We start from the raw sequence: 11,036 nt of genomic DNA, 5'->3' as shown, positions 1-11,036 counted from the left end.
GTTCAATAAAGGAGAAAAGATCAAGAACAAAACATATAAGTAAGTAAGAATTGGCTTTCTTGTTTTTAGTTATTTATTTTCCTTCTTTGTATTTTTTGTTGTTGCAACAATTAATTGTTTTATTGTAGGCTATTTGTTATTTGTCTTTTTCTGCAAGTCGCTCCCTCGGTAGCTCGGGTGACAACGACTTTTGACGTCATCAAAAGGCGCCTCGGTCTGCTTCTACGACTACTCGCTCTGGTCTCTACATCCAGGTGCAGGCTGCTTTCAAATGGTATTTGTAAATAACAAAGGACTTTAAAATGCCTATGAAAGGAAGGTTTCCGATCAGGAGGACTCTGGAATATCTCCATAAAGGCGACATCATCTTCAAAAACAGAGTGAAGATCATGACGGTCAATTACAACACACATGGAGAACTTAGCGACGGAGCAAGGTCAGAGCTAACAACAGCTAGCTCAGCTAGCTAACTAAAACACTGCAAATGTATGTTTCAAAACCATATTAAGTACCACCACACTAAAAAACGGTGTCTGCTCAGTGCGCATGCGTAATTCTGTCAATCTCAATTCAACATTATAATAACTTTATCTTATACAATACATGTCCATAGCTATTAACGTTACTGTGAAAAAGTAACGTGCATTTTATGCATGACATCTGAAGTGATAGCTAGCTCGATGCATAGAACGCTGTTTCAAATGTCATGCATAAAATGTAAAGTTACCAGCACCTGTTTTTTTTTCTCATCAATTACACTTAACTTGGTATACATGAATACTTCTGTGGATCTTTGAAGCATTTAATTATATTTCACATTTAACAACTGAATCGCTATTACAGAAGATAAATACATGTGACAATGTTCAAAGATCATGAGTAATGTGTGTGGACATATTTTTCCGGTTTCCTTGGCTAGATTAAATAACTTCAGAAAACTCACTTAAGTCAGCCTTTAAGACCATTGCTATGACAACTGTTAATAAGAAAATAGTATGGAACAGTTGGGTAAATTAAACAACTGTGGTTTGGTCCATTAATCAGAACCACAAATATTTTTTAACTTAAACTAACCAAAAAAAAAAAAAAAAAAAATCACTTGTGTTGCGGTTTGTTTTCTCAAAAAATGTATTTAGAAGAAGTCAGACTGCCTCTCATGTGAAGCTGTTCTTAAATTGTGTACTTTCTCTCTCTGTTTTGCAGAAAGTTTGTGTTCTTCAATATTCCTCAGATTCAGTACAAAAACCAGTGGCTTCAAATAATGATGTTCAAAAATATGACACCATCACCATTCTTGAAGTTCTACCTGGGTGTGTATCCTTCCACTCTTGTTTGACCTGTAGTATTATTATTATTATTATTATTATTATTATTATTATTATTATTATTTATTGTATCAAGCTTGGGTTAATATCCTCTGTCTCTTTTGCAGACGATGGGGAGCAAGTTCTAGTAGATGTGGAAGGGAAGGACCACAAACAAATTTCACAACATGTCAAGAAGATTTTGGGCAAATCAGAGTAAGCTATTGAGAGTTGTTGTGAGTTAGGTAGTATATATTAAAGTCCCATCCATGTATTCCTGATGGATGTTATAAGATCACTACCTATAGAGAACCATGAATGTACTTGGGCAAGCAGATATTTTGATTTGTCAGAGTAGGAAAAGCACAGGTCATCATTCATGTTAGGAATAACATGAATGATTGCTCTGTATATTCAAGTGTTCTAGTAAGCCATGACAGTGTCATGGTGAGCCAGCATGCACAATACAGGAGCAGCAAAATGCAGTTTAGCCATCATTAGTTTTATATTTACAAATGTGCTTTTCCCACAATGACACGTCAAATGTGTTCTGTGAAAAAGGCCCATCCCAGCAGTGACCAGATAATCTATAAATATATTGATTTTACTCCTTCGCTGTTTACAGAGAAGTGTTACAAGCTGAGGCTCGAGCCAAGATGCAGGCGTCCAACCCCGCCAACTTTGGGCCCAAAAAGTACTGTCTGAGGGAGTGTATCTGTGAGGTGGAGGGCCAGGTGCCATGTCCTGGCAGCACGCCGCTGCCCAAGGAGATGACGGGCAAATATCGTGCCCAGATGGCAGCATCACATGAGTGAGAAGTGGACAATACGGCACTGTTGATATTGTAAGATTACATATAAGGACTACCGCATTGCATATTTTGTTGTAAATTCATGTAACTAAATGGGTCCCACTGATGCTGTGCATTGTGAGAACGCCACTGGCTGGACTGAGACCCTCCAGTCCACATGAGTAGCAGAAACTTACCAAAACATGACTAGCTTGTTGTCACACCCGGTGTTTTTATGTGATGGGGTTGAAAAATCCACACATCAGGATTCAATTTACATCAAGCAGTGTCAACACTGCAATCTAAACAAATAAAAATGATTTGCCTGTGTGGCGGTAGTTGTTGCTCTGTGTAAACATTAGGAAAATCTAAATCCTAAGTATTTTCATGCAAGAGGCAGTATCGAGTTGAGATTGAACATGTTACCAGATTTATGGCAAGAATGACAAACATTTTACAGAGATGACAATTTTATTGGTGCTGAGATGGGAGTTTTCTAAAGTTAATAAATTGATGTGTGTCTAAATTGTTTTACCAAATTAACTAAAATCAACTGCTAATACACATGAAGAAGCTCCTCAAGTTATTTACACTGTCACAAAACATTTAGTGTTGCATGTTTTGCTTAAAATCTTCTGTGGACATCAAAAATCAAGTGCGAGATCAACAGACAATACAAAACAGTTTTTTGTTTATGAAGAGAAATATGGACTTTATGACTGACAGGAAAGCACTATGACAAATCATGTAAAGGCTTAGCAGCACTCAGTGATAATACTTGATGGCATTCGTGTAGTGTTAATTTAACTGACACAAAATCCTAGCTAAAATGTTGCATTGACCTCCAAGAGTTTAGTTGATCTTTACAAATACAGATAAACTTCTGTACACACAAGGTTTAAGTAAAACTTTCTTTGTTACTTGACTTGAAGTTGCCTATGATGTGCTGGGGCAGATAGTGTTTAGTATGTTTATGAGTGCTGGTTGGATAAACTTTGAATGAACTTCTTAGATGAAACTACTGAACAGATAACATGCTTTACATACAGATCTTAGCAGACAGCACCGAACAGCAGCTAGGTGAGTTACGAGATTTTATCAGTATGTCCAAATGTATAAAAAAAAAAAGTAAGCAGGAAGCTTGGCCACTAGCTCGATCGAAAGGCCAACAGCACTTTAAAGAAACAGACACATGAATCGTGCAACCGAGGTGCTCAGTTGGATCAGTAGTGCCACTGTTAAGATCACAACTTTTAGGGGCCACACAGTAGGACGTGGAAAATACTTTGTTCAACGTGGCATTGACTATGCTTTTAAAAGACAAAAGTAAAAGGTCTAAAACGCATCCATGCAAAGGCCAACATGACTGACAAGATACACAAAATAAGATTACTGATCTGAATCTGCTAGAGTAACACCATACAGACAGAAAGTGTCACCTAATAGAGATAGGTTAACATTCATTTTTCACTGTAAAAGAAATTAAGCTGTTAGAACAAATACTTATTCAGCTCTTGTCATACACATTGTATTTGCAGATGTACATGTGGTTGTTCATAGTTGATCAAGGATTAAAAGCTTGTCCCCGTGATAATGTCGTCATAGTCCGTATGAGTGACACTTAACAGGGGCAACAACAATGGCTTGATTCTGTGCAATGTGCGTTTCAATTTCTTACAAATCTAGGTCACAAAGTGATCACAGGCTCTGCAACGACAAGCGGGACTGAATTAGAAATGTTAGCCTGTGATTAGATTTCAATATATAACAACTATTATAATGATCAGTTTCCTTCAAACACTAGGCTGTCCAAATATGGTCATAGAAGTCTCATTTAATTTGTTTCTAATGAAATTATCAGATAATTATTTTGTCTGAATGTTTGTGGTCCAGGTAGAACAGTAATGCATGGCTGGGTTCTTTGGTATTGGTTCAATGAACAGCAGGAAGTTCAATTACCAGAAACTAAAGTCGTTGGTGCAACGAGAGGGCACTAATCTCAATGGAATTAAAGGGCAACTTTTGTTAAACGATACATTTGGAAACGTGCATCAATTGCTTGGTTTCCATTTGTTCACCCTTGGCAACATTTCCATCTTGACTTTGTTTATAGCTTCTGCCAGAGCTCCAAATCACCCATCCTGACTACTACAGCCACACTCGATCAAACAAATATCTGACAACAACAACAAAAACATTGTTTAAATGGCATTATTCTGTCCTCAATTGTTTGTGTTTTCCCTGATACAACAGGGTTAATAACAGCAACATGCTGTACAGATGGATGTTTACTTGCAGTGCTTTCAGACTGTGCATGCTGGGAAAGGCTCCAGCCCTCTGCGACCCTGTACAGGATAAGTGGTTAAGAAAGATGTTTGGAAATTAAGGGAGTCACTCCAGACTATTTAGCTCAAGTGCATATTTAATTTTGGGACTAACCTAATCTTTTTGTGATGCAGCAGACCTCACCCAAACTAAAACCAGTGGGCTCATTAGTTATTGTAAAGTGAGCTAGCCTTGCAGGACTTGGGAAGTAGCAGGTAATCGGGGATTTTGAGGGAAAGGTATCAGTGCTTCTTTTTCTTCTGTTCTTGTAGGGTGTGCTGTAGCTCTCTCAGGTTCTCTGACAAGAGCTCCACCTCGTCGAGACGGCCACTGAGCTTGGCATCAAAAATGTAGGCTCTAATGTTGTCAATCTGCTGCAACAGCAGTTCCTCCTCTATCATATCCACGTCGGGCAAAACTTCATCATCATCCCCGTCAAAGGGGTTGGTCGAGACTCCTGGAGAATTCCCGGAGGCTTCCAGGAAAGGGTTACCTGCGTCGGTGTCGTCGCCCTCCTCAAAAGGATTGCTAGGTACGGTCTCCGCCTGTTTGTCCGCCTGGACCTCTTCATCAAATGGGTTGTATTCTTTCTTCCCGTTGCTTACCTCTTTGTGTTCCCTCTTTATGTCCTCAAAGAAGGGATTGGATGGATCCTCCTCAATGGGAGTAGAGTCCTCATCGAAAGGGTTAAGGGAGGCAGTGTTCTGTCCTTCACCACCAGGGGGGGTTACATGCCCCCCTAAGCTCCTCAGCCTGGGAGGTGACTCTTCCTGGCTTGTAAGAGCAGGGAACGCTCTTACAGAGGACGGACTCCTCTCAGCTTTCGGAGTCAGGTCCTCTGCTTCATTGTCTTCCTCTTCTTGGAAGACCCCTGCCGGACTGATATCCAGAGACCTCTCCCAAGTGAAGGGAGGCTGGGAGGAGGCCACAGTGGGGCCCCAATGCTCCCTCTCCTCCCTTTCCCAGGCTTGCAGACGATCTAGCTCCCCCTGCTGCAAGCTCTCCTCCTCAGCCAGCTTCTGGGAGAGCACGATGGCCAGGCTGGTCTGCTGCTGGTCGTATTCATCCTGCAGCTGACGCAAGTTTTCCTCCAACATGGCCACCTCGTCTGTCCTCTGGGCCTCCCGTGCCTGACGGAGGAATGACTGTATGTTCTCAATCTGCTGCAGCAGGGGGTCCTCCAGCTCGCTGCATGCATGGACGGAGTCTGCGGAGGGCAACCAGCCGCCAGCTTTGGTCATGCGTGGAGCTCTAGGGGCCTGCGGCAGCTCTCCATTAGTACTGGGAGGTTGACGGTTTTTCTCAGACTCCTGCCTTCTCTTCAGGGTCTCCTGGGTTGCCTGTTGAGCAGAAAAATACATGAAGTAAAAATATTTAGTAACTCGTTATGTGTATAAAATATCAACAGAAAAGTATCGGTACACAATCTCACCAGTCTCTCTTGTTGCAGTCTCTTCTCTTGTTCCCGTTTCCTCTTTTCTTTAAGCTCTTCATATTTATCCTTAGTGGGCAAAGACATGAGACCTAACAGTTTCTCCTAAAACAAGGAGGACATGAAGAATGGATGAATTCAGGGAAAGAAAGGATCAAAGGAGAAAGACATATGTATCTGTTGTATAAATGTAATTGAGTGATGATTGGAGAGATACTGTACAGCCCCATTGTGACAGAATTTATTTCTTGAGTGTGTAATATTTATTCTGTCCGAATGAGGCTTGCTGTAGGTCTCTTTTCATGCTGAGAATTGTCTGAACTTCACCTGGACAAATAGTGTGGCTGTATAGCGGATCATCCTCTGCAGCTGGAGGGCCTTTGGATGCGGTGGTGGATCATCTTTTGCTCTTAGTGTTAAAATTTTCTTACTGCGGAAAAAAAAACACAGAACTCCATTTGATCTTTTTAAAAACTCCATATTTGACAAAAATGAGAAGACATCTGTTCAATTTTGAAACAGTCATTTATGACCGACATCTACCTCAGGGCATCAATTAGTTCGTAGTATTTCTGCACTTCCAGTCTCAGTCCGCCAGCAGTGTCAAGATTGTATGTGGTTTCTCCGGCACTGTGAAAGCATACAGCCATGGCGGTTAGTGCGCAGTCTCTCAAATCAAAGATCCAAAAATGATTTCTCACAGGAATGCTTATTAAATAATTGCTTTTTAACTGGGCTTACTTGAGCGACTCTGCCATTCTGATGTATTCTGGAGCCTTTTCATCCACCTTCTCCATGCACATCCTCAGCCTCTGACAGGAAGACAAGTTTGGAGCAAGTGAACAAACAGGAAACCCCAAAAGACAAACACTGAACGATGGGACAGATACAACAGTGTAGATACAACTCAAGTGCTTTAAAAGAAAACACCGCATCCACTGCAAGACACAGAAAAAGACACGTAGTGATCCTTTTCATTTTAACTACGAGACTTTTTGATGCGCCAACCTCGTAAAGTTTCACTACATCCGGCATGTGGTCCTTCTCTTCCAACTTCTGCTGTATCTTCAGCAGCGTGTCCATACAGTGGTGACAGCAGCGGATCTTCTCGTCGTCCTTTTCCTCCAGTATGGAGGTAACGCTGCTCAGGCTGCTGATGCTGCCTCTCCTGGAGCCCATCCCACTGCTGCCACCTCCTGCTGGGGGAGACTGGGACTGAATGGGGCTTCCAGGTACACACAGGGCCTCTCGTGTCCCAATAATCAGCTTTTCTGTGAAAAGATAAAAGGCAAACATTTTGCAGCTTTGAGACACATATGGCAAAACTAGATATCTGATGATTTTCTCTAGTTTGCACAGGTTTTGTTCATACGTACGAGCCAAAGGTAAGGGGATAAACTCCATACACTTCCTACACATGATGGACCCACAGAGACGACAGTGGTGTCGCCTGTTCCGGATGTTGAACTTGTTTCCACAGTCAGGACAGAGCGGGACATCCGAGTCATTCACCCATGACACCACTGACTTCTCAATGGCTATAAAAGGAGGATGAACACGCATTCATTTACAATATTAAATAAATCCTATTGACATACACTGAGGAGTCCGATTTTTTATGAATACACGTATGTGGACAAACCTCTGATTTTGGCGGCATCCGAGTTGATCCTGTCAAATGATGTCAACTGAAACAAGTTTTCATAGTAAATGATTTGGCACAGTTACGCCCATGTTTAGGTTAATTTTTACAATAGCAGGAATAGATTTATGGTGTGAATGAGTTGTGATTTGTGCTATTGTACGAAGCATACTTTTTCCAGTCTAATGATGAGCTTGTTGACCTCAATGACATAGTGATCTATCCTGGCTGCCCGGTGTTTTTTAAAGAAGTCCAGGTGACTTCTGGTTGCTCCTACAAAAGCAGAGAAAGGAAAGTGTAAGAGTTCCACATGCTTAAAAGCCGCTTTTAGTCCTTATCAATACTAATTTAATTTTATCCAAATTATATGACAAACCAAGTAGAGCTGGGCAATATGTCGATATTCTATCGATATTGTGATAGGAGACTAGATATCGTCTTAGATTTTGGATATCGGAATATGGCACAAGTGTTGTCTTTTCCTGGTTTTAAAGGCTGCATTACAGTAAAGTGATGTCATTTTCTGAACTTACCAGACTGTTGTAAATGTTCTATTATTTGCCTTTACCCACATTACTGTTGAATATTTATCAAAAATCTCCTTGTGTAAATATTTTGTGAAAGCACCAATAGTCAACACTACAATATCTTTGCGGTATCGATATCGAGGTATTTGGTCAAAAATATCGTGATATTTGATTTTCTCCATATCGCCCAGCCCTAAAACCAAGCCAAAAAAAAAAAAAAAAAAAAGTGGAGATTTATTTCCACCAAGTTTCCAGTCTCACCCAGTTCCTGAGGCTCCCACATGTAGGGGTCCACTCCACCGTAGTAGAAGGACTCATAACTGCCTGTATCCGGTCTGTCATCTCCATCCCTTTTCAACAGCTTGTCTTTTGCTTTCTTTGCCTTCTGAACCAGACCTGTGCACACACAAATACATTAGCACAGCTACCTCCAAGTCCACAAGAACATCCACATCCAACTCTCTAGTTTCATTATTAATCTGAACAACTGCATACAAATCCGAGAGCTAACCCTCTTCCATGCCTCTTGTTTCCAACCAAGATTCATCCTCTCTACATTTTTATCATTTTCCTGTTTCATCTACTGTCCCTCCCTGCAGTAGAATATTTTGCCAATTCATCCTGGCAACAATTTCCCCTTGGCAAACACTGCAGTGTACTGTATATCAAATGCAAACTGTACTCCTTAAACTGCTTTTTAAGAAGGCCATAGTCAATGCAAAGTTATTTTTATTTATATTTTATTTTTTTTACAACTTAAATGGCATTGTGGCTGTGAGCAGAGTCTGCAAAGTACAATCAATTGGACTCACTTTTAAGCTGTCCCCGAACATGGCGGTCATCCCCAGAGTGCTCTTCCTCATAGTGGTCTTGGAGTTGGTAGAAGGACTGAAGGTCCTTCAGGCACAGCGGGCAAAGAAAGCCCTCCTTCACTTCACCTGTGCCCTCAAAGGGGGGTGGATAACTGGAGGCCATGACAGCTGTGGGCTATGTTTTGGGAGAAGGGGTGCAAGGTGGGACTTTGCTTTGGTCCACATGTTATGGGGTGTGCAACCCACCCCATAATAGCTCCATCACGCCAAAGAATGTCCTGGGACACTGAATAGTGGGGCAAAGCACAATGACATTGAGGCTACACATTTTTAGCAAGGAAATTCCTGATACCTTGGGGGATTTGTGATGTACAACATGGGAGGCAGAAAGGGGTGGGTAGCGAACTTCGATACACAGCATCACAGCAATATCTGACATACACACTTAATTGGAGATTATTGTAAAGCTGAGATATATTCATACGGTCAAGTGTGGTTATTACGCCTGTACAGACTTATTATCGTGTAGTAACAAAGGTTTAAAATGACAGCCACCCTAGTCCCGCCGTAACGTTAACTTAACTTAGCTACATGTTCTTTTTTGAGAGTCTAGCAAATGAGCTAACGTTACTGCAGACAGTTTTATGAGTTGCATTAATATTTTACATCAAACATCTTACAACGATTACAGCGACTTAACGTTGCATACGTTTTCTGGATCCCATGCACGTCAAAATGAACGTAGATTAAGTTTTACCGCTACATTTTTACTAGTACATCAACTAGCTAACGTTGAGTTTACTCTTCAGCCTGTGTCCAACCCACGCAGTCAGCGAAAAAAACACACCCATCTAGACGATAAGTTGTTGTTTTTTCTAAATACAAGCGAGCACTATTTTACTCGCTATGTGATATTTGCAAATTAACTATCCGACGGCTAAAGTTATGTTATTTAATGTAACGTTGGCCGCCGTTATACTGAGCAGAAAACGTTAGCTGCAACATGCTAGCTAACAGCAGCACTCGCTTTCTGTAGCCATCATTTCTCTAGTTAATCTCGTTGTTCAAAACACGTCGATAAATAACGTCAAAAAACGGATTAATCAACACGATGAATCCGTTATACTTACAAATCAATCCAATAACAACTATGTGGTTGACAGCTCGACAACACCAGCTGCAGCAGCAGTAGCCCTGCCTGGTCGTGTGATTAGCATTCAGTTGGTAAGGGAAGAGAAGAGGGACAAATGACACGAAACTCACACCAAATGTGGGCCTCAATGTAGAAGCCCTATCACAAAAAATCTTCTTTTTTTAACAGTGGTTGGGCCATATTCTGCTTCAGAATGTGGACCAGAGATTAAATCCTACCTATTAATCCTATAGGAATTATTAGGGAGTATATCTACCTGAATTCTATGTTCCCCAGCTCATCCTCTTAAATGTCCCATAGTCATTTTCAGGTTCATACTTGTATTTTGGTAACATCACAGTATAATATAGCACCTCGACCTGCTTTATAATAAAAAAACATGGAAATCTAATGTTTTACAATATAGGACCTGTAATATGACACATTAAGGATACCTTACAAAGAGTGTACATTCTTAGCAATGTTTTTTTTCCTAGGTCAAATGTTCAATGTGTGTTTCCCTGGGTCAGTTATGTTTAAATCACCCACATATGAGTATAGCCTACTGATCTAACTAACCTAAGCAAATTTTGCCAGCAAAAATTGTATTGACATTATAGGCTACATTGATATTTCAACAGTGGCTGACTGGACTTTTATTCAAATGGCATTAATGCCCATCTCCCTTCGTTCTTTTGCAATTTGAACTGCAACGAGACGATAGCCCTTACAAATCTCTTACAGTGAGGACCCTGGGAACATAGAGGTGACCCCAATTATTATAGCCTCATTCCATGCTTTTGGCAGCCTTCATTCCTCTAATCACCATGTTACAGAGAACAAAAAGTTACCGTAAAAGCCCCATCAAGATCTCTCAACATTACAGGACATATTTGAACTTTCGCTGGATATGTATGTAGGCTATTATCTGATAAATAGCTATTTTTATTTATTCTAAACTGAAAGGAAAATTGATTGGTTAATAACCGAGGGCTACTCCTTTGCAATGCTCCTGGACGTCGTCTCTCTCTCTGATATTTCTCCTCTCCTTCCCTTCCTTATTCAGTCAGAT

General features: G+C 40.8%; 2 protein-coding genes across 2 annotated transcripts; one reads left to right on the top strand and one right to left on the bottom strand.

Moving 5' to 3' along the window:
• Positions 1–162: 162 nt before the first annotated feature.
• mrps25 (mitochondrial ribosomal protein S25) lies at positions 163–2,424 on the top strand. Its single transcript, XM_028581840.1, has 4 exons — positions 163–436; positions 1,204–1,310; positions 1,433–1,520; positions 1,930–2,424. Exons 1-4 carry the CDS (start codon positions 303–305, stop codon positions 2,117–2,119), a joined length of 519 nt encoding a protein of 172 aa, XP_028437641.1. The 5' UTR covers positions 163–302; the 3' UTR covers positions 2,120–2,424.
• Positions 2,425–2,721: 297 nt separating this feature from the next.
• Positions 2,722–10,088, bottom strand: rbsn (rabenosyn, RAB effector). The gene is made up of 12 exons (XM_028581836.1): positions 9,963–10,088; positions 8,833–9,118; positions 8,282–8,416; positions 7,666–7,766; positions 7,494–7,539; positions 7,228–7,389; positions 6,860–7,122; positions 6,593–6,663; positions 6,395–6,481; positions 6,179–6,281; positions 5,852–5,956; positions 2,722–5,759 (listed from the first exon to the last, which is right to left on the bottom strand). Exons 2-12 carry the CDS (start codon positions 8,993–8,995, stop codon positions 4,662–4,664), a joined length of 2,334 nt encoding a protein of 777 aa, XP_028437637.1. The 5' UTR covers positions 8,996–9,118; positions 9,963–10,088; the 3' UTR covers positions 2,722–4,661.
• Positions 10,089–11,036: the final 948 nt, after the last annotated feature.

Source organism: Perca flavescens, chromosome 7 (assembly GCF_004354835.1).
Source record: "Perca flavescens isolate YP-PL-M2 chromosome 7, PFLA_1.0, whole genome shotgun sequence".
Lineage (NCBI taxonomy): Eukaryota > Metazoa > Chordata > Actinopteri > Perciformes > Percidae > Perca > Perca flavescens.
The sequence above is the reverse complement of the archived record's forward strand: the minus strand, read 5'-3'. Positions and strand labels throughout refer to the sequence as shown.